The 23,836-nt window shown below is 47.0% G+C and overlaps 1 protein-coding gene across 1 annotated transcript in view; it reads left to right on the top strand.

Annotated features, from left to right (window-relative positions):
- The window catches only part of LOC135892781 (junctional adhesion molecule A-like), an 83,199-nt gene that overhangs the window by 51,589 nt on the left and 7,774 nt on the right, over positions 1-23,836 (top strand). The window contains exons 4-6 of the mRNA XM_065420579.1: positions 21,063-21,218; positions 23,376-23,497; positions 23,583-23,685. Coding sequence (XP_065276651.1) covers positions 21,063-21,218; positions 23,376-23,497; positions 23,583-23,685 — 381 coding nt within the window. The remainder of the gene's footprint in view (positions 1-21,062; positions 21,219-23,375; positions 23,498-23,582; positions 23,686-23,836) is intronic.

The raw sequence follows: 23,836 nt of genomic DNA, 5'->3' as shown, positions 1-23,836 counted from the left end.
TGCCTGAGTTAATTGATTCATTCTCTGAGGCATTAGTAGCCTGATAATGTAGTTAGTAACATCGTTAAAGTTGCTGTTGTTGGTTAATTGATCTCATTCTCTGAAGCAGAAATGTAGCAGCCTGACTGTTACAGTTAATGTTGTTAATGTTGCTATTGTTAGGTAACTCTTCCCTTTCTCAGTCAATTTCCCCAGGAGCATAAAACCTGTAAAAGTTTTAAGGCCCCTACATTGCCAGAGTGATGTAAAGGAGCCTTATTATAAATGACAGTAAGGGAATCCTCAGCTAGGAAGATCTATGTGCTTTCTCACTTTATTTCTGTGCCAAAGTGGCACAATGGGGTTAGAATACAGCTCAGGATTTATTTTACTTACCCATTAAAAAAAAGACTTTGAGGGCAAATAAAACATTTACCAAAGAGTCAATAAAATGTCAGGACAATCCGAACCAAGCACTTCCCAAAGTACCCAGCCAGGTCCAGGACAATGATTACCAAAACTGTATGACTTTCATGTGTGAAAGTCTGAACAATTTAAAATGACATTCTACTGTTTGTTGTTGTTGCTGTTTTGTGTTCTGTAATGTAATTTAAATGAAAGGGTATTAGTTACCAAGTGTTTGTAACTTAACTTTCATGTGCCTAGGAAATGCTGAATAGTTATTGTGATTTTTCTGTATTGTAGTTTAGGTAAATTACCAAAACAGTTGAATCTGATGTGATTATATTGCATTATTTTGACAAATAAAGGATGCAGAATTTTGATTTTGATTTTTTTTTTTTGGCGCAGAATTCTCCCAGGGGTAAAGGATATTGACTTTTGAAGGAGATGCTAAAATGAGAAGCTATGACCAAGTTTTGTCATAGACCAGGCAGTGCCCTGAGTGATCCAGAAGCTGGTGCTTCTTTAAAATGCCTGCAAGGTGTGATCATCCAACAATTCCCCTTTCAGGAAGACGATTGCCATATTACACGCCTCCACCCTACTCCCTACACTGACGTATCACCCTGTGTGGTGTTTGAGGAGGGAGGAACTGAAGAGAGACTCAGTATTTGCTGGGCAGAAGATGACCCACTCTTCAGTTGATCCGCCTGAGACTGTGAAGTTGGAGATGAAGAAGATCTCTGTCTCAAGGAAAAAGAAGCACAAACATTTGCATCAGCACAATCCCATTTTACCACCTCTCAGTAAGATCTGTATCAATCTGCTGCATTGTAAGCTCTTTTGGGCAGAGACATTGTATGCTGCTCTTTAAAGCTCTGATGACATGATATAAATTGGAAAGTAAAGAATCATTCTTTCTTGATGTAAATGCTAAGATGAGAAGCAATAGTTGGGGGAAGGTGTTGGTCGGCCAGTGTCCTGAGGAATCTGGAATTTGGTGCCTCCTTAGAATGCCTGGAGCAACATAATCATCTTGTATTTACGTTTTCAGGTAGATGGCAACTCTATTCCATGCTTTACCCTGAGCCTTTACTGACCCCTCCCCGCACAAAAGAAAGATGTACCTGCACAGTAGATCTCCTGTACTCACTGAATGGAAGAGGGTCTGTTCTAAATTAAATAGTAGTAAACTCCTTTGCCAAAGCAGTAACTGAGGCTTGGTCTACACTGGGGGGGATTGAGCTAAGTTACGCAACTTCAGCTACGTGACTAATGTAGCTGAAGTCAACGTACTTAGACCTACTCACCGCATGTCTTCACTGCGGTGAGTCGGCTGCTGTCGCTCCACTGTTGACTCTGCCTGCGCTTGTCGCGGTGGCGGAGTACAGGAGTCGATGGGAGAGCGCTAGGGGGTCGATTTATCGCGTCTAGACTAGACGTGATAAATCGACCCCTGCTGGATCGATCACTGCCCGCTGATCTGACAGGTAGTGTAAACATACCCTGAGTCTTTGAATCACTCTGCAAATATGTTAAGACTTTCCCCTTCCACTGAAGTGCAGTGATAGGGGAGAATATGACAATCACTAACTAGATAGAAGCAGGGTGAAGTCAGGATTGCGGGAAAGGTGTATTTGCATTGCAAGAGAATGTTAACGTGAGGAGGAATGGTTGGAGCTGGTTGTTGGTCAGAAAATGCCCAGGGTGAGAGAGAATGTAGTTCTTTCTTACAATGACTGCAGAGAATATATTGTTATGTGTTTATCTTTTTAGAAATGTGGTAACCATATTGTCTACACCCAAAGCCCTGCACAAACTTGGACATGCACCCTCCCCAATATACATACAGATAAAGAAGTGAAGAAATCCCAATACTCACTCAGAGGTAGAGGGTCCGAAACTTTCGTCATTCTCAAACAACCGAGCCTCGGGGGGTACAGGGGCAGGCAAGGGAGAGTCACTGATCCAGTGACTCCATGCTGGAGTATTGATCCTAAAATAACATGAATGGAAAGGAAATATGAGTATCAGGAAAGGAATTCTCTCCTGTATCTCCTGCCTCCTCATATACCATAATTTACATTAATAACACTGAATGATCCCACGGCCTGGTAAAATCAATGTTAATGTGACTTTCTTCCATCCTCTAATAAAATCTCGATTGTTTCATCAACAGAAATTTCAAATCAATTTGGGGAACTGGGCTCCCGCAGACTCCTAAATTCTCATATCAGCTAAATGGTCAAGAGAGAGGAAAAGCAGTGAGCCCCATGACTCCCTAATCCCTATATGGCCATCAGCTGTCTCACCATGTGCTTTATTGCATCAGCCATTCTTCTTGGTCTTGGTCACTACCAAAGGAGAAAATAAACTCCATTGAATCAGGGATGGAGTGTTCCATTACTCCCGGGCAAAGGATTTTAGGGAATAATCTCTTTACAAGCGATTGAGATCTTTGGAGGAGCTCTCAGTTGCCCCTTCCCCAAACTACACTGTAGAAATACCTTTGTAAGTACGTTGTCCTCTTAGTAGAGCTGTTCCTCACCCCCTGCCTACCCTACAGTCCCAGTGAAATACAGAGAGCAAAGTTGAGATCACACTAACATGTGACTGCTGCATTTTCTGTTCCTAATTCCCTTCTTTTCTCACTCTTGAGAGCATCATAAACTAGAAAAATGGGTCCCAAGCTCCAGATGTGGGCATTCCCAGACTTTGCCGGGGTCCAGGCAGGACACACACCCCTGGCGAAGGAAGAGTTTTTTGAACAGTGCTGCATCCACATTTTCAGAAAGATGGGGGGCCCTGTTCCATACATGTACCTGAAACCCTGCAGCCCCCAAAGTACTCTAACCTAGGGCAAGGAGTATGCTCATTGCCAGAATTACCTGAGCAAGGATGGATCTAGCTTTTTAAAAGGTGGGGAGGCTGGATTTGGGAAGACAAAATAGGTTAGGGGCCAAAACATCGTTGCCAATCTCGTGTGGACCCTTGGTTTGGCCCTTGATGGAGTATTCATCCTAAATTAAATGGAAACAACAAAATGTTAGGAATGGGTAGGGCACTGGGAGGAGTCTATTGATTTAGGGTTGGAATACACAGTCTGTTTATTATTCTGTTCCTCTGTGTAAAATGACAGACAATATCCCAATGAGTTCCTAATAAGAGTATTTTACCAATAACCAAAGCAATTTATGAACTGTGGGTTTAAGGAATGCTGTGAACAGTAGAGGAGCTAAAGGATTGCTGACTCCAGCATTGAGCAGGAAACCTGATTTAAAAGGGTGGCTTAATGAGTTTTTGAGGCACCTAAAACTATTATTTTAGGAAGGGATCTCTGAGAGGAACCCAGACATTTAACCACTCAACTGTTAGGGGGTTCAGAAGGAGACATGCGACACTATACACTAAGCAGAGCTGCCTGCAGGATTATGTGTGAAGCTGTCAGTGGCCTACATGGTATTCTGAGGCTTTTTGGCTACACTATGTGGCTCAAACTCAGACCTTTTTCCCTGTCACTCCCCCCCCCCCCCACACACACACACACTCTGTCACTCTGTACAGTGTGTACAATGTAAAACTTTTCTTATCTTCTTACCAAGAATCCACCCTTGACCTGAGGTACTCCATCCTCCACGAATGGGTTCTGAGATCTTAACTGAATACAAATAGAGAAATTTATATTAGACATTAGGGAAATCTTCCATGCATTTAAAGAGAGATGATTGGACAATGGGAGTATCTTGTCTTCTGAAAGTGACCAGTGCCAGATGCTTCAGAAGGAATGAACATTACTGGGCAATTTCAACATTACTTTTTACAGATTCAGACTAACACAGCTACCCCTCTGATACTTCAACATTACTGTTGTACAGTCCCAGCTTCTAGCACTAGAGGTTTAGGATACCTGGAGCATGGAGATTGAGTCTCTGACCATCTTGACTAATAGCGACTGATGGATCTATCCTCCATGAATTTATCTAATTCTTTTTTGAACCCAGTTATACTTTTGGTCTTCACAACATCCCTTGGCAATGAATTCCACAGGTTGACTATGCATTGTGTGAAGAAGTACTTCATTTTGTTTTAAATCTACTGCCTATTAATTTCATTGGGTGACCCCTTTTTCTTGTGTTATGTGAGAGGTAAATAGTACTTCCCTACTTTGGTAGATGGATAGAGAGATGTTGTGGTGATTGGTGCTCTCTCTCTATATATATATATATTTAGGATCACTGGCTAGACAAAGGATTATTATTGACTTGTGAAGATAGGACTGTTTTTCAGGTTGGTACTCATCTCATTAATGATAGGGCAAAGGAATTAATTAAACAATGAGGTGATCTCTGCAGCTGAAACTGGCCTTAAAACTGTTCCCATATCTCATAGAATATCCCTCTGTTTAAGAGACTGATTAAGTCCTATTTAGGTTAAGATTCTTTCAGGCTTTTCTTTGTTAGCTTTGTTTTCATTTGGAATCATCTAGGTTCAAAGTTACAGGAATAATCTATCTAATGCCCACTGAGAACTAGGCTGAAACCCCTGTGGCCCCACAACTCCATTCATAAAAAACCTCACACAGTTCTCTTATATTGGGTACATGGAAAAACTCACTTACTTCTGAGGTCGGAATGCCAAATCTTGTAATGACTAACAACTGAAAATTGCTGCAGTATAGCACGGCACCAACTGTCTCTCTCTGAGGCCAAGTTGCGCACTGACTTTTGTTGATTGCCTCAATAGCTTTGCTTGGGCTAGAGGATGTCACAATGAAGGCTGTGGTGCAATTGCCATGACAACCAGGTGTTAACTCACAAAAAGGGGGTGATGTAGTGGCTGTTATATATGTGTGCATCCCTGCCTGCCCCTGCCCTGCCCATTTGTTTATGAGTATGTGCCCTCTCTAGAGACTAGCCCAAAAAGATAAATAAAAGCTCCAAGTTTAGGGAGAACTGGTGGTAATTCTCTTTGTGCTCAAGTGACAGAGGCCTATTTTTGGAGCTGAAGATCCCGAGTTCTGCTTCCCATGCTTGGCTAACAGCCGGCATTTCTGGTGTCTGTCTGCAGTCAGCCCTGGTTCAGTAAAAGTAGTCCATCACAGAAGGTGTAGTTCATCACATGACAGGTAGCTAGAGAGCGGAGGATAGAACAGGTGAATCAGGAGATCTGGGTTCTTTTTATGGTTCTGCTTTGACTGACTGTGACTTGTAGAAATTGCTTAACATCTGTGCCCCAGGGACTGACTACAGATAATATTTTGTAGGGATATTAAAGAAGGTACTAACAGTGATTCCCCCAAGTGACAGTGACCCCCTCATAATTTGTCCCCCACACTTTAAAATCCAACAGTTTCACCAAGTACAAAAATCTCTTGGGTCTTCTGTTAAAACTTGTAAGCTACTGTCTGTAGAAACCATTGCTTATATCTATCCTGTGAAAGATACTTTGTTACTATGTAAAACTTACAAACAAGTTAATTGACTTTGTTCTTGAAGTAATTGATACAATGTAAACAAACACTATAAGCCGTTAAGTGACTTTCACTTCATTCAACGGCTCCTAGGACAGACCCCCACTCTCTGTGATTAAAGGGCCGGGAATCTCAAATGAATTAGCACACAGCCTGAAAGTGGTGGAGACAGTAAATTAAAATATGGTTAAGATATGGAATGTATGCTGATGAATGCTTGATATACATGAATGGTTAGGGAGGTGCCAGCCTAGAAAGGGAGTATCCATCGGCCGAAGAATGTGTCGAGTAGGACCACCAGACAACCCCCTGAGGGTAAACTGGGATCCACCCCATCACCTGGAAGGATGAGAAACACAAACTTTGGACAGTGTGGAGCCACCAGGAATGTGCCACTTTGGACAGGAATGTGCCATCTGCTGATTGAGTCAGCAACAGCAGGATGAAACAGCTCCCATAAACTAACATAGGAATTAAATCCTATAAGAATGGACTCTCAAGACTGAGGACTTTGAGTCTCTGGTGCTTCTGCCAACCTCCAGGAGCATCAGGTGCATCTGACACAGACTCGGCTCCATCCTCATGACCAAGATACCTGGCCAGTAACTTGGCATGAGCAACTTCTAGGCTGGTAACTATAACACCTATACAGAACTTAAATGAATGATTGTGTGAATGAACCTCTCTCTCTCTCTCTCTCTCTCTCTCTCTATATATATATATGTATGTGTGTGTGTGTGTGGGTGTATAAGAAATAAGTAGTCAAACAACATTGTTTACTTTTATCTTTTGCTTTATCAGTATATTTACAATAAATGTGGCATCTTTGCCTTATCCCTCTTAATAAGATCCTGCTGGTTTTTATTCTATTGGTATAACAATTTCAATGATCTACTTTGTCTTTTGAAGTAAAGTACCTGCTGAAGAAAAGCATTATATATCTTTTTCATCAAGCCATACATTGTACAAATACATTTATAGTTATAAACTGACAGTTGCTCTAAATATCAGATATTAAAGCAATACCCTAATTAACTCTTTCTGATCCTTTCATCATCAAATATTGAAGTGCCAAACATTAATTAAAACAACAGAACACCCTTGTGAAGTAATTAATTATTATTAATCTCATTTTGGTGGAGTGAGTGTAAGTGGTGTAAGGGAAGTCAGTGACAGAGGTGGGAACTGAATTCAAGTTTTGACTTTCACACCCCTGCTCTAACTACTAAAAAACACTGATAGGGTCTTAAGACATTTTGTGTTACTGACTACAGGTTAACAGATCTTACTTTTAAAAAGAAAACTGCTCCATGGATGTGATATCTCAAACTTTACTTAGCACATACTACGTAGATATGTAATACTACTATGTACAAAAGGGCTTAGTTACCTTAAGTTCCTTTGGCCATTTGTCATTCACTCTAATTCCCTTAGTGTGGTATGCTACATGAAATGCTGTAGCAAGAGTGTCTCTCTTTTGGCTTTTTTAAAACATACAATTAAGCATTGGTCTCTGCTGCTGTGGGTCTTAATTTGTATCTGATGTGATTTCTACATTCTTGCCAGAAAGCACCACATATGAGATTGCCAAACATGATGGGTGTGATCAAAGACGTGAGCCCAGCTAAACATTTAGTGCCCTGCCTTAGCTGTTCTGAAAGCCAGAGGTGCATGGTTCTGCAGTGATTACAAGGAAACTGTTGAAGTAGAAATTATTGCCATGGAGCTGCTGTCCCAGAGGTTTCAGGAGTGTTCCAGAACTTGGATGGTGAAGGAGATGGATTGTCATGGCTGGATTCTTAGGAGGGGTTTTTCCTCAAAGGGTTCAGTTGTCTGGTGTGTTGGGAGCTGTTATTTCCACAAGTGCTTGGCCTAATTTGTGCCCACAGCTTCTGCAAGCAGTGGCTGGTAAAGAGCCTTATCTGCCAGAACCAAGGTCATGTAATAGATGATTCTGCTTCTTTCTGTGCAGGAAAGTAAGTACAGATGTTCATTTAGTCTAGTCACAAAAAACGGTGTGGAGCAGACAGGTATTCTCTCCATTTTAAAGATGGATAAACTGCGGCACAGTGAGAATTAATACTGATAAATAGCCTATTAAATATCAAACATTAAATGTATCACCTTTTTATTTATATGCAACACTTTTTATTTATCTCGTAATAGAACTGTCATAGATTCATAGATTCTAGGACTGGAAGGGACCTCGAGAGGTCATCGAGTCCAGTCCCCTGCCCACATGGCAGGACCAAATACTGTCTAGACCATCCCTGATAGACACTTATCTAACCTACTCTTAAATATCTCCAGAGATGGAGATTCCACAACCTCCCTAGGCAATCTATTCCAGTGTTTAACCACCCTGACAGTTAGGAACTTTTTCCTAATGTCCAACTTAGACCTCCCTTGTCCCGGTTAACGTTGCTGATCAATTAGGGAACATGCTTATTTAAAGTTGTGCAATGCTCCCCTTTGGCAGCTGCCTGCTTTGTCCTCTGCTTGCAGGAAGAGCAGCCCGTTGCAGCTAGCTGGTGGGGGCTTGGAACCGGGGTGGACCAGCAGCCCCCCTATCAGCTCCCTACTCCCCTAAGGTCCCTGTGCTGCAGCCGCCCAGCAGGCTATCAATTGCCAGCAGTTCAACTGTCCCTTCCCCCACTGCCATGTGCTGCTCCTGCCCTATGCCTTGGAACTGCTCCCAGAGACTCCTGCTTGCTTTGCGGGGGGGCTAATTCATAGATTCATAGATTCTAGGACTGGAAGGGACCTCGAGAGGTCATCGAGTCCAGTCCCCTGCCCGCATGGCAGGACCAAATACTGTCTAGACCATCCCTGATAGACATTTATCTAACCTACTCTTAAATATCTTCAGAGATGGAGATTCCACAACCTCCCTAGGCAATTTATTCCAGTATTTAACCACCCTGACAGTTAGGAACTTTTTCCTAATGTCCAACCTAGACCTCCCTTGCTGCAGTTTAAGCCCATTGCTTCTTGTTCTATCCTTAGAGGCTAAGGTGAACCAGTTTTCTCCCTCCTCCTTATGACACCCTTTTAGATACCTGAAAACTGCTATCATGTCCCCTCTCAGTCTTCTCTTTTCCAAACTAAACAAACCCAATTCTTTCAGCCTTCCTTCATAGGTCATGTTCTCAAGACCTTTAATCATTCTTGTTGCTCTTCTCTGGACCCTTTCCAATTTCTCCACATCTTTCTTGAAATGTGGTGCCCGGAACTGGACACAATACTCCAGCTGAGGCCTAACCAGAGCAGAGTAGAGCGGAAGAATGACTTCTCGTGTCTTGCTCACAACACACCTGTTAATAATGTCAGGGTGTCCCCCTGCTCCTGCACCCTGCTTACCCCTTCTCCATATAGAGCAGGGAGGTGACACCGGTGGAGAGAGACAGAGAGTGCTTGGGGCAGCAGCTGCTGTCTCAACTTCCTGATCCACTTAAAAAGACAATGCACTTAAGAGTGGGTCAGCTTACTTAAAGGGGCAGTGTGCATCTCTCTCTCTCTCTCCCACAAACAAGGTGTGTGTCTGTCTCTGTCTGCTGTGTTCGTATACACAGTGATTTTTTAATCAATGAGGTTCAAGGGAAGATTCATCAGGAAAGTGTTCACCTGTTAAAGCAAGACACATGGGATATGAAACATTGCTCACCTCTGGTGGAACCTCTCACCCCAGCACAGAACTCTGGTCCATGATTACAATAATAAGCCACCTCTGTTCAAATAATCATCCAGTCCGGCCTGCTTCCTTCCCTACAGCTTGCCTGAATCCCAGCTCTAACCAGACTTGAATTTCCCCTGGCATTAGCTATTGCAGGTCCCTCCTCTCTGTCCTACTTGAGCCCCAGCTCCCCAGGTTCCCACCTCTGCTGGATGCTATTGACACTGTGAGGGAGTGCTCACCCCACACCTGCCCCTGAAAGGGTTAAGGTGGCTAGACAGGCCAATTAACCACCTAAGATGCACCTGGAGGAGGAGCCAGGGAGCAATGAGAACTAATTAAAGAGTGAAGCTGAACAGGAACAGGTGGGGTTGGTATAAAGCAAGGTAGCTTAGGGCAGAAGGGGGCTGCAGGGAGGAGGTCTGCAGTCACTCTCTGAGGCTAGGGAGAGGTGAGGGGGTCTTGGCCAGGAGGGAAGGGTGTAGCCGGAGAAGGGTAGAGAAGGAGACTGATAGAGGCAACATAGGAAGCAATCCAAGGAAACAGAAACAAGGCATGGGACAGGGTAGACCTTAGCTGCTGGTTTTAGGGTCCCTGGGCTGGAACCCAAAGATGAGGGTGAGCCCACGTTCCCCTACCAGCCACTGGGGATGTGGCACCATAGAGGGGCAGTGAATTGGAAGACTGCCTGGGGCAGTTGGTGACACTCGGTACACAAACCTCCCAGAAAGGAGAAACTACAGTGACCTAGCCAGAGGGCCAAGCCACCAGGAGGGAGCCATCGAGTTCAGGTAGAGAGAGTGTCATACAGTCAGCACTCGCAGGCAGGGGCTTCAGAAAGGCAGAGCTAATTCCAAGCTGCAGCCACAAGGAGGTGCCCCATTGGGGGTGAGAGCACACTCTGACAGTGTGGACACTTGTGGATGGGAGGGAAGAGGTAGATGTGGTATATCTTGAATTTAGTAAGGCTTTTGATACTGTCTTGCGTGATCTTCTCATAAACAAACTAGGAAAATACTACCTAGATGGAGCTACTATAAGGTGGGTGCATAACTGGTTGGAAAACTGTTCCCAGAGAATAGTTATCAGTGGATCACAGTCAAGCTGGAAGAGCATATCAAGGATCAGTTTTGGCTGCAAGGATCTAGTTCTATTCAATATCTTCATCAGTGATTTACATAATGGCATAGAGAGGACACTTATAAAGTTTGTGGACGATACCAAATTGGGAGGGATTGAAAGTGCTTTGGAGGATAGGATTAAAATTCAAAATGATCTGGACAAACTGGAGAAATGGTCTGAAATAAATAAGATAAAATTCAATAAGGACAAATTACACCCGGAGGAATTCTGCGCCAAAAAATAAAAAATTCTGCCCACAATGTTTGAAAATTCTGCAAAATTCTGCATATCTTATTTGTCAAAATAACACAATATAATCATGCCAGTTTCAATTATTTTGGTAATTTATTTCAAGATATCTGTCAGTATGTATAGACCAAAAAAAAAAAAAAAGAAGAAGAAAAAAAAGAAAAGATTCTGGCAAAGTTGTTTTTGACAGATTCCTTACTAGGCATATTCATACAGAACTTTGTAAAAAGAACAGGAGTACTTGTGGCACCTTAGAGACTAACAAATTTATTAGAGCATAAGCTTTCGTGGGCTACAACCCACTTCTTCGGATGCAGTGGGTTGTAGCCCACGAAAGCTTATGCTCTAATAAATTTGTTAGTCTCTAAGGTGCCACAAGTACTCCTGTTCTTTTTGCGGATACAGACTAACACGGCGGCTACTCTGAAACAGAACTTTGTGTAATTCATTTATATTACAATACAGAACTGTAATTCCTGCACCTGTCAGAAGCAGGGCAAAGGCTTGGGGAGTCAGGGGTAACGGAGGACCTCAGGGAGAGAGAAGGAACCTAGGAGTGAAACTGGAGAGTGTTGGGTGTGGGTGGGAGGTTTTTCTTCATGGGGGGTGGGATTGTTAGGGTGTTGGGAAGCCTCCCCCATGCAGACTCTGGATGACCCCAAGCCTCTCCCATTCAGTCAGGCACATCTGCCCCGTCCCCAAACCCCTCATCCCCACGGGTCTCTGCAGCCTCCCTCCCCCCTCCCCAGGCTCAACGCTGTCACCCAACTAGCTCCTGAGCCCATGTGCCAGTCTGTCCTCCCTACAAGTCATTCTGAATCCCAGTCTGTGACCCCCCAGCAGCCCTGTGTGCCCCACTCTGTCCTAAACTGGCTCCACGGGCAAGGTGCTGCTCATGGGGGAATTCTGCATCACTGGCCATAGAATTTAGTATTTTCCCGCATAAAATACATTTTGCCTCAGAAGTGCTGCAATTCTGACTTTTGCACACCAGAGGCCGCTGTGGCACTATAACAGCAGGCATAAAGCAGCTGGCTGTTCTGGTATCACAGCGGCCTCTGGTGGGAAAAAGGCAGAACTGCAGCACTTCTTAGGAAAATGTTTTTTATGTGGGTAAATACAAAATTATGCGAGAATTTCCCCAGGAGTAACAAATGCAAAGTGCTCCACTTAGGAAAGAACCATCAGTTGCACACATAGAAGATGGAAATGACTGCCTAGGAAGGAGTACTGCAGAAAGGGTTTTGGAGGTCATAATGGATCACAAGCTAAATATGATTGAACAGTGTAACACTGTTGCTATTAGCAGGAGTGTTTTAAGCAAGGCACAAGAAGTAATTCTTCTGCTCTACTCTGCACTGATTAGGACTCAATTGGAATATTTTGTCCAGTTCTGGGTGCCACATTTCAGGAAAGATGTGGTCAAATTGGAGAAAGTCCAGAGAAGAGCAACAAACATGATTAAAGATCTAGAAAACATGACCTATGAGGAAAGATTGAAAAAATGGGTTTGTTTAGTCTGGAGAAGAGAAGACTGAGAGGGGACATGATAACAGTTTTCAAGTACATAAAAGGTTGTTTCAAGGAGGAGGGTGAACAAATTTTCTCCTTAATCTCTGAGGATAGGACAAAAAGCCGTGGGCTTAAATTGCAGCAAGGGAGGTTTAGTTTGGACGTTAGGAAAAACTTCCTAACTGTCCGGGTAGTTAATCACTAGAATAAATTGCTTAGGGAGGTTGTGGAATATCCATCATTGGAGATTTTTAAGAGCAGGTTACACAACGACCTGTCAGGAATGGTCTAGGTAATACTTAATCTTGCCATGATTGCATGGAACTTGACTAATGACCTCTCGAGGTACTTTCCAGTCCTATGATTCAGACACCTTCTCACACATCTGAAGTGTAACCACATCACCTCAGTCCTTAAATATCTCCATTGGCTCCCTGTTTATAGAAGAATGTGGTTACAATTCACCCTATATTTCAAAATCCTTCCATGCGCTGTCTGCAACTTTTCTGGATCACACAGGTGACTTTCCACAAATGTTTTAGAGAGATTAGAGACAATTTGAGAAACTCACCAGGACTTTCCCAGGGAATTGATTGCTGACCCTGAGGTTAATCTGATAAACCTTGATCTGTACAGGAGCGGTATTGTTCTCCTGGAAGTAGACTTTAAAGTCCACCAGTCCCTCTGCCTTCTCGCACAGAGCCGTGAGCTGGTAGTGTCAGGTGCCCTTGGAAGTCGTATCTCTGTCCATCAAAGGTGGCATAGCACAGATTCCTTGTCACAGAGCAGATGGCATAGCTGGAAGGGTAACAGCCCCGTACGCCATTCACTAGCCCGCATCTCTCTGAATGTTTGCATGTAGCACCCACACATTCGACTTGTCTAGTGGCTGCATTGCACATGCACCATGTCCCACATGCCTCTTCGATCCAGAAGCTCTCATTGGGGGCATGGGGCACCCTTTAAACTGGCACCCACAGTTGCCCTGTGGGATGCATTTGCCCTGGCTCAGCACAAAACCATCCTTACACTGGCAGCTTTCCACTCAGGGGTCTTGGCAGCTGCTGGGGACTGACTGGTCCACACACGTGGCTGGGCAGGCTGTTCCACAGAGCTGGTACTGGCTGTTCTCCAGGGGGCACTCCATGGCTGGAGAGTGAAGGACCCACAGATTTAGCAGCAAGTTCTCTCCATGAAAAAGCAGAATTTAAAATAGACAGAAAGGGACATCTCTAATGGGGCACAGAGAGCTCTCCAATCCCACTCACCTCAAGAAGAGTCAATGATGCTCATCACATTGCAGGAGGTGCCTGGCACCCTAAAGGATCAGGCCCATAAAGGGATGATTGACTTAAAAATTGGCATCAACTTATCTCAGACTCCCATGTGTCATCGGCAGATGTTATATATTCACAGTGAGAGCCACCTTAGAAATACCATAGACAGACAGGCAGAGATACTGTAGGTACAGTACAACCAAGAGTCCTCATATCCCAACCACTGCTCAAAGCACTAGGCCACACTCCCTCCTAAGGAGAAGAATAGAATGCAGGAGTGCTGACCCCCAGACCCGTTTATATAATGTTGGCATTCAAATCTGTACTCACGGCATCTGGCCAGCTGCCTCCATTCTCCAATCCTGACCCCCTCCAGCTGGCAGGCGTCCACGTAGGCCTTCAGGACCTCACACAGGGCCTTCCTGTAGTCGTCGTTGTGGCACAGATCGTACATGCAGTTGTCCAAGTAGACTGTAGGATCCACCTTGATGTGGCACTGGCTGAAGGGCCCATCTGAGACCTTGGTTATCAGGCCGCACGAGGCCTCCTCCTTGTACTTTCTGGCTATGCTGGGGGCACAGGGTCTGCAACCTCCAATGCAATTGTGCCAGCAAAACTGATCCTCATCTTCCACTTCCCAGTTTTGCTCCTGGAGTATGGCACTGGGATCCTGATCCTCGGCTGGGGTCCAGAAGTCATCGGAAGGGTCCCCATTATAATTGCTGCACAGACCGCACAGGCTCTCAGAGAAGTCATTAGGGACGGTGACCCTCAGGTGTTTGTTCCAGTCGTAGGACACTCTGAGGTTGAAGTTGGTGTGGAGGACGAGGGAGGTGTCGCTCTGATAGAGCCGAAGGGCCCCATTGTTGAGGGAGATGGGTAAGTGGGCCCTGGTGTTATTCACCTTCATGGTGAGAAAGAAAGGGCAAAGGTCACAATCGACGGCACTAGTCATTTACATTTCATTCTGACCTCTGCTCAGATTAGCAATGGGCCCCATCCAAAATTTTCAGTGAATCTGGTCCCAAATCGGAGCCAGAAATAGTTTATAGCATCATGTTAGATAGAACTGGCTGGAGAAAAGTAATTCTTTATGGTGGAGGATTTCAATATTTCGAAAATTGGTTCCGTCCCAATTTAGAATAAATCTAATCAATTGCAAAATTTTCTCTGAAGGGAAATGGAGACCCGGCTCTGAGGCAATCCTGCTGGCAAGATGCCAAAGAGCCAGGTCAGCAAGCTGGGAGAAAACCAGGTGGGTTTTGGAATTTGCATGGTTTCCATCAGAACATCATTGAAATTGGACCATCTCTTCAAAGCCTTTTGATTGTCACAAATTGGCAAATACTGAAGAAAAACTATTTCATTGGGATTTCAAAAGGACTAAGACTAGGAATTGGTGAGGCCAACCATGGGGGAGGGGGACGGCTCTGGTTAGAGCCTTTAGGGAGCCACCCCTGTGGGGGAGGGGTCTATGGTATTGCCAATCTCAAGAGATCAAAAATTGTGAGTCAGACCCTAAATCTCATGAAATCGGCCCCAAGAAATAAAGAGCTTCTTTTAAAAGGACTGCACTGTGAATTGCGGCCTGTCTTTTGATGTTAGAACTCTCCCGCCCACCTCAGTGCGTGTCTGTGACAATTCATGTTGCCCACTCTCCTAAGGGAAGGGGATTTTGGTCCCTGTTGCAGGAGCTGTCACCCCCACATTTGCCTGTCCCCTGTGCAGTAATTAATCCTGTCCCCCAGTTCCCCCTTCTATTCTCTCTGCACCCATTCCCCCCATCAGTTCAGCCACCTCAGTAACCCCCCATTGCCCACCCTCCATCGGTCCAGCCCCCCCACCCCACCCCAGCCCACATCCCCATCAGTCCAACACCCCCAGTTCAGCTCCCCATTCTCCACCCCAGCAGTACAGCTCCCCTCAGTTCAGCACCCCAGCCCCCACCTCCATCAATCCCCCGTCAGTTCAGCCCCAGCCTCCGCCCCAGCAATCCCAGACTCCCACCTGCTCAACTCAGCCCCCCACAGCCTCTCCTCTGCTCCTCCTGGGATTTTTCACCCCTCTCCCTCCCGTCCCAGGGAGGCCTGCAATGGGTTGGGAGCAGCTCCTGGGGCTCCTCACCCCCATTTGCCCCTTCCCAGGGTGGGTGCTGTGGGTGGGGGAGGAGCATAGGAGCTGTCCCATCCCGTTGCTCATGGGACAGGGGAAGGGAGGGAGCGGCACCACCCTGGGCAGCTGGACTCTTTGCTCCCCCAATCAGAGCGGTGAGCGGAGAGGAGCGACTTTGCTGGCTCCCAGCGGGGCTGGACTTCACCAGGGGCCTGGAGCTTCTCGCGCCATCACCAGACAAGCCCCAGCCCCCCGGCAAAACCCCGGCACTTGTGAAAAAAACACAAGACTGGCAATGCTGGGCCTGTGTCAGCTGGAGCCATTAGGGAACAGCTCCTGAGGGAGAGGGGGCTGCATTGGTTAGAGCCATTAGGGAGCGGCCCCTGTGGGGGAGGGAGCTGCGTCCATTGGAGCCGTTAGGGAGCAGCTCCTGTGGGGGAGGGGGCTGCGTCGGTTGGAGCCGTTATCGAGCGGCTCCTGTGGGGGAGGGGGCCACGCTGGTTAGAGCCATTAGGGAGCGGCTCCTGTGGGGGACGGGGCTGTGTTGGTTGGAGCTGTTAGTGAGCAACTCTTGCGGGGGGGGGGGAAGCCATGTCGGTTAGAGCCATTGGGGTGCAGCTCCTGTGGGGAGGGGGCCATGTTAGTTAATAATCACACTTACTATCTACCACAGCCAGAAAAATCTCATCTTACTGTGAGCACTGATTTAGCTGAATTCTCTGTCAATCTTGATATTGAATGGCAGGAATTCACCAATCACCTATTAAAAGGTAAAGAGGTAACACAGTTCCTAGAACAAACAAAAGGGAATGTGGGAAACCGAACCATCCATATTATGAATACAAACAGGGATATGTTAAGAATTGCCACTGCAGAGAGACAGATAACAGCTTACCATTGGTATGACATATTTTCCGGATGGTCCCCCACAACTACTGTAATGTTACATCCCCTACTATTGCCTTATTCCCTGAATAAGATCCTGCTGGTTTTCATTTTCTAAGTATAACAGCATGACTGCCTTCCCAGGGCTGGGGAGAGAACCGAAGAGTCCTGACTCCCAGCTCCCTGCTCCAACCCCTAGACTCCACTGCCCTTGCAGGGACACGGTTCATGGAACAAGCCTTGCACCATTAGTGCCTTTCGCCTTTCTCCAGAGATTCATGTATTGCCATTGGCAAGTGACAACGGTCTGATCCAACATGGCTGATGAGAGCAGGGCATGGAGGAAGCGAACGGATAGGATTTAATACCCCAGCAGGGGGCAGTACCTTGTAATATATCCCCTTTTTGAAGCACCCTCAGATCTGCAGAGGCACGCAGCCCTGGCCATCAAAGAGGAAGCCATCATCGCACTGGCAGCCTTCGGCGCCGGTGTCTGGGCACTTCCTGGCATCGGTGATCCTGGCACAGGTGGTGGTGCAGAGGTCGGCGCACAGCTTGTAGTGACTGTTGGCCGGGCAGCTCAGAGCTAAAGCAGAGAGAGAAGTAATTGATGGCTGGAGAGATCTCACCCCACACCTTAGAGGGACAGACATGAAGGAGAGGAGAATCTAACAGGGACGAGAGGATCAGGTCACCTTTATAACGGAACATGAAGTTGTTGGTTCCCACCCAAAGGAGTCTCTGAAGAAGCCCAGCGGCCTGGAATGAGATACCTAGATACCTGCAGAGGGAGGGGAGCGAGTGGGACAGGCCCTTGTGCTACACCAGCATCACGGCACTTACTGCAGAAGGAGGTGCTCCTCCAGGGCTGGACGGTGACCCGGAACTCCTGGCAGGCTGTCACGTAGCTGTGGATGCTCTGGCACAGGACCTGGGAGTCCCCATTGCCCAGGCACAGATCATACAGACAGCTGTTGAAATACACAGTGGGGCTGACTGTGCTGTGGCAGGTGGCGAAGGGGCCATCGGGCACCGTGAGCAACCCGCAGTATTTGCGCTGTTTGAAGAAGTCCTTCTTCATCTCCTTGCAGACCAGACAGCTGTTCCTGGTGCATCCATCCTCACAGGCCACCCCCGGGATCGGGACTTTCCGGGCAGAACTGAACGCTGCCACGTTAGGGGCCGCCCTTCCATCGGGGAGCAGGAACTCGTCGTCCCAACGCCCGTTGTGGTTCCCGCACAGGCCGCACGTCTGGCCCTGGTAGTTCCCTGGGATGGTGACTCTGGCGTGGTAAACCAGGTCATAGCTCACAGTGAGGCCGAAGTCTGTTTGCACCAGCATGTTTCCACCATGCTGATATGCTTGGAGCTGCCCATCGGTCACGACCACAGGGAGGTTGTGAGACGCCCCGTCCACATGGAAGAGACGGAGCATTCCCTGTGAGTCGGGGGAGTGGATGCTGTAGGGGTGGGTTATGGGCACAAGATAGGGTCTCAGTGACACCTGGGCAAATCTGTAGTGACTCCACTGAACTCAATTATGTTATGGTCACTTCTGATTTCACTGACCCCAAGGTAAATCCAGGGTCACCTCTTCCAGTGTAATGGCATCAGGGCCTGATTCTGATATCAGTTCCCTGGGCTTACTCTGCAATCATCCACTGAGCGCAATGAGCTGAGGGCAGGATTCCGATCTCACTTGTCCCAGAGAAAATCCAGAGCGATTCTGCTTTCTTCAGCGGGATGCCTCTGGATTGGCCCTGGTGCCAATAAGGTCAGGATCAGAACCTGAGTGTCTGACCCCTCCTGCCTGCGCGCTCCTAATGAGTGACCCAGGAGACAAGTGCTCCTTGCATTGCCACATCAGTGGGGCTGCCCCATTGCAGGGTTCAGCCCCCTGGGAACATCTTGAGCAGGACTTACCATGACAAGCCCCTTCCTGTTCTGCAGCAGGGTGAGCGTGAGCCCGTAGACCTCCAAGGACACCAGCTTGGTGACAGACATCTTCCCATTGCCCCAGGGCACATTCTCCACCTTCACGGCAAAGAATGTCAGGTTCCCGGTGTTGGTGCAGGTCTTGGCCAGGATGTAGGTGCAGGTGCCTTGGAAATCGAAGGCGACCCCATCGAAGGAGAGGTAGTGGGGGTCTCCGGCTGCGGAGCATGTTGCGGATCCGACAGGCTGGCATTTCCGGATGCCATCCCATCCTGGAGCCCTCACCCCTTCTGCATCCCACCCCCCTGACCCAGCCTGGAGCCCCTTCCAGTGCCCCAAAGCCCTCATCCCTGCCCGTACCCCCTCCTGCACCCCAACCCCCTGCAAGGGTGGGGGAGAGGGAGGGAGGGGGAATGGAGTGAGCCGGGCAGGGCGTTGGAGTAGGGGTGGGGCAGGGGTGTTCGGTTTTCTGCTATTAGAAAGTTGACAACCCTAGCTGTGGGGATGTGTGGGGGGCAGACTCACTCTCCAGCCTGCTCCACCACACCAGGGCCGGGATTAAGGTTTTAGTGCTGGGGTGCTGCTGCAGGTGGTTGGTGCCCCCTCAGTAGCTTAGTATAGTTCACCCATTGAATTGGGAGGCTTCCTCCACCCCCGGTTATTTTCCTAAAGAAGCATTGATTTTTAGTAATTGATATTCATTAAAATGTGTTCAATTGCAACTAAATATAGCTTTACCCCAAGTTTGCTGGTGCTCTTTGCTAAGCAGGTGGATCCACATTTAGTTAAGCAATTATATAGCTTAACATACAGTTCTTCAAATTCTTAAAGTTTACATTTTTTATTGTTTGAAAATGGGGAATTATGCATTTCTTATTTACTTGATTTAACTTTTATTGTGATTGATTTGTGTCAAACTCTGGAGATCGGAATTCAAATAAAAAGGCACAAACTCAGCATTTAAACGTTTTTTAAGCAGTTAAATAAAACCACCTTACGTGCACTGGATAAATAAGAAAAGTTTGACACTATGTTTAGCATTTAAAACTAATTTATTAAACAAAGTATAACTTTAGTGAATTGAACTGATTGTTTCTGGTCACCATGGCAAGATTTTAGAGCTAGTAGATCTCATTCTCTTACATCTACTTTTTATTCATAGTCTGCAAGAAGAAAACAAGCTTTTCTGCTTTTTCAGCTCCCAATCGGTTTAATGAATGAACGACTCATTCAGATGAATTAGTTAATAAACTGAAAATAGGGAAAAAAATTCTCTCAGCAGTAGCTTCTTCTGCATGTGCAGTCCAAAGCTGGTTCAGCATGTCAGTAAACTCTGGTTTCAAGACCTTAGCCAGTGACTTCCACCAGTTCAGACTTTCATTAAAACTTCAGCAGTGAACATACTGTTCCTTTTTTAAAAAAATTTAATTTAAATTATTTTAATAGACTATAGTAAGTTTGGCCTTAATACAGGTTGTAATAATTTCAAATTTATTTTTAAATAGGTTTATTTTTGAAAATAATTCTGTATCCAATTTAAATGAGACTTTTTTTTAATCATTGATTTTTATCCACCCTGATCCGAAGTGAGGTCTTTAGCTTGGGTCCTTCTGAACCAGTTCAGTCCGTAACTTCTCAATATGGGCAGGAAGCCACAGGCATTGGCAGCAGTTACCCCGATTCAGCTACTTTCCCACAATGCAGTGCTTCACATCTGGAAATTAGCCAGAAGCGCCTTCTCCTAGTAACAGAGCTGGACCCTCTGGGGTAGGTGTTTCAGGAATCCCAGCATGCACTGATGCTACCATGGCTGAGCTGTGGTGTACAGATGTGCTGAGGTGTTACGAAGACAGGCGAGAACCAACCAGCCATTTTGTGTCCTCTGTCCTAGCAGATGGGTTCCTCGCCTTCTGCAGACCCCTTTGTCGCTCAGCCATATCAGCTGAACAGTTTGAGAACAGTCTTTTAATGTGACTGGTGTAACCACACACAGCGTTCTAGATTGCTTTGCCTGGAATCAGCTTTCCCACTGCTAACTCATTTCTTAAAAGCACTGAGCACTCGTGGGAAAAGCTACGAGGAAAGAAATGGGGTGGAATAACCTCCTTACTAACTAGTTCATATCTGCCAGCAGCACAGCATAACAGAACCCATTCCTTAAACCCTGCAACAAACCCCTCCATCCCCCGGCCAGCTGTGATTGGGCTGGCTTGGCTATTGGACATAGGGGCATGTAGCTTCCTTTGGCAATGGGGAGACCTCTTGTTGTATTTGAACTGAATCCCATTTAATCAGCTCTTCTCCTTACCGTGCTCTCTGCTCTGAGGCTGGTTCTTGGGGCTGCCCTTCCCCCCCTTCTCCACACCAGCAGCCTGTTCTGGCTCTCACTTGGATTCCTCCACCTCCAAGTGCTCTCAGCTTCTCACTGTCTCCCCTTTCTCTGCAGACCCCTACAAAGACCGTGCTCAGTTCACAGCCACGGGGATTCGTTTCACTTCGGTGACTCGGAAGGACATGGGGAAGTACATCTGCGAGGTCCTCTGGACTGGGAGCGGGGGCATTGGCCGACTAAATAAGTCAGAAGTTGACCTCATCGTCCAAGGTACTATTGCCTTTCTGTAATTACAACTTGGGACCGGTTGCCATGGCTAAAGTTCCAGGCCTTCTAGTCTCGGAGAGAGGGGGCCCCTGGGGGCATGTTGCTAACTGTGGGCAAGGAGTGTGTTTTCATAGAGTTTAAGATTCGAAGGAAGCACTATGAACTTCTAACCTGCGTGGCACAGACCGGGGAACCTCCCCACTGACTCCTGCCGCAAGGAGGGTATTATTTTTCCCTACTAAGAGTCCAATGGCTTATTTGAACAATGTTGCTCTCCGCACACCACGGCATCATCAGTGGATAGCAAACTAGCCTGAGGTCACTGAAACAAGACTCTTTCCACATTGGACTTAGACTGTAGGGAAGCCTCAATCGTCTAAACCTGGTTCTCTGAAATTCTCACCCATGTCCCCTGACCACGGACCTGCAGGGCCAGAGCGGCGCATGAATGGAGCTTTAGGGCCTTCCTGAGAGCAGCGTCAGTCCTGCTGGAATAGAGCCATGGAATAAGGCTGCTTTGGGCAGTGGCAAGTATCCTGTAATCCAGTCAGGCTAGCCAGGTTCGAAGGGGGGCCCTGGGGAAAGCCTAATGCCCAGATTATCCAATGGTTTCAAAAGCCTCCAGTTCTGTTGGCTCCGCATCTTCAGAACCGTTAAACACAACTGGTTCTCGAGGACTGCCTCGCACAGGTAAATGCATAGCCCATTATGTGGCAAAGAAGAAACAATCCTAGCTACATGGGGGCACTGTTATTTCTGTAACACGCACTCAGGAAGTCTGACACTGTAACTGTTCCCCCTGCTGACGTGGGCAAGTCCATGCTTATCTTGCATTACATGCGAATGGCATTTAAGCAGAGATCCCCTTCATACAGATGTGCTGTCAGTCCACTTTTTCACACCTTGAAGACTCACTGTCAGCACCAATCTGAACCTTGGGTGTATTGTCTGCAGAAACCAATGGAGACTGTCCTCACCCCAGAAATGGTCCCTTCATGGCTGGGCTGAGGTCCCTGGCAAAAGATTAGGGGGGGAAGATTGCACTACTTTTACAGTGCCTGTTCTGTGGCCGTACCCAGAGCCTCACTCACAAATGCTGTCAGTCTAGCACCTTTCACCAGCGCTGCGAAATCAGTCACCGAATGGGAGCCCAGTGTTGGACCAAACTCTGTTTCCTTCCTTCAGGATTGCAGCAGTTTTGGTCAAACATTTTGTTTCGACAAGTTGCTCCATCAAAGTGGGAGGGACACTGGTTTCACCCACACGGCCAGCATCGCACCTTTCACCTGTCAGCAGGGTGGCTACTGCCAGCAGCAGGGCTCGTAGTCAAAGCGTTAATTTCTGGTCAGTGACACTTCTCCCCATGTGCACTTGCCATTTATGTTGAACGCCGGGCACCTGATTCTGTCTCCCTGCTCTTCGTACAGTCGTTTGCACCAGAACACCGAGAGCTGCTCTGATTTAGTTGCATTCCACACCCATTTTATTGTGGTGTAAATGACTGCCCAGGGAGCAGGGCAATGGAAGAGCCAGCCCAGTGAGTGCCATTAATCCTCTCGTGAATTAAAGGGCAGCTGGTGCAGAACCCACGCAAGGAACTGCTGCTCTCTGTGGAATGTGTCCCAGGAGATCCAGACAATAGTGTGGCTGGATTTTAAAGAAAAGTCCACTCCTATTTGTAGTTGTGCTGACATGAGTATAATCAAGCTTCAGGGCAGCACAGGATCTCTGCATGGGTCAGGAAGGAACCGCTTTTCACTCCTTCCCCATCGCAATTAAAGGTGCGTTGTCGGGGAATGACAGTTACACTGGCCTGAGCTCTGGAACGTCACTGATCAGCCCTGGAGCAGTGCCAAGAAAGCCCTGTCAATGGAAGGGGGCCCAGCCACTGACTTAGTTCACGAGTCAACGGACTATCAAGCTAGACATGGATGCTGCTTACCACTTACTTCACTTAAAATGAGCTGGCCATTTGTTTGCCTTCATGTCACTTAGCCGGTCCTCTATTAACCCATGACTGACTGGATTAGACTAAACGCAATTTAACAAATGCAGATGACCGCGTCTTGGGTGTGTTTAGGGCAGGGGGTCACAGCGGTGGGTTCAAGGGTCATCTGTAACATGTGCCTCTTTGCCTTGTGCTGACATGCATGGAAACAGATGGCTCTCCACCTCCTACCTGCCAATGCTACAGGTACGACGTCCTTATGACCTCCAACCCCAAGATCAACGAGAAATTCAGGAACTCCTGCTACGCGATCGACACCAAGACAGGAGTGCTGGTATGCACGGGGCAGGGGGCTGCTTGACTCGTGGGGAGTTTACGCCTCTGTCTATGCCTCCCTCACGCCTTCTTTCCCACTCCAGATGAATGAGCCCGTAACCAGCTTCGACACGGGGGATTATTTTTGCGAGGCTCAGAACAACGTTGGGACCACTCAGAAATCGGAAGCCATCCACTTGGACGCCAGTAAGGAAATGGGGACTTGCAGAGCCTGCGTGTGGGTGGGTGGTTGCGTGCGCACGTCCGCACTGGGCTCTTTGGAAGTCACTTGCAAGCTTACAATAGCCGGTGGTGTTACTGCCCCTTCCCCGGCCTCCTGCAACTACTCCCTGTACTG

This window comes from Emys orbicularis, chromosome 20, assembly GCF_028017835.1.
Source record: "Emys orbicularis isolate rEmyOrb1 chromosome 20, rEmyOrb1.hap1, whole genome shotgun sequence".
Classification (NCBI taxonomy): Eukaryota; Metazoa; Chordata; order Testudines; family Emydidae; genus Emys; species Emys orbicularis.
The sequence above is the reverse complement of the archived record's forward strand: the minus strand, read 5'-3'. Positions and strand labels throughout refer to the sequence as shown.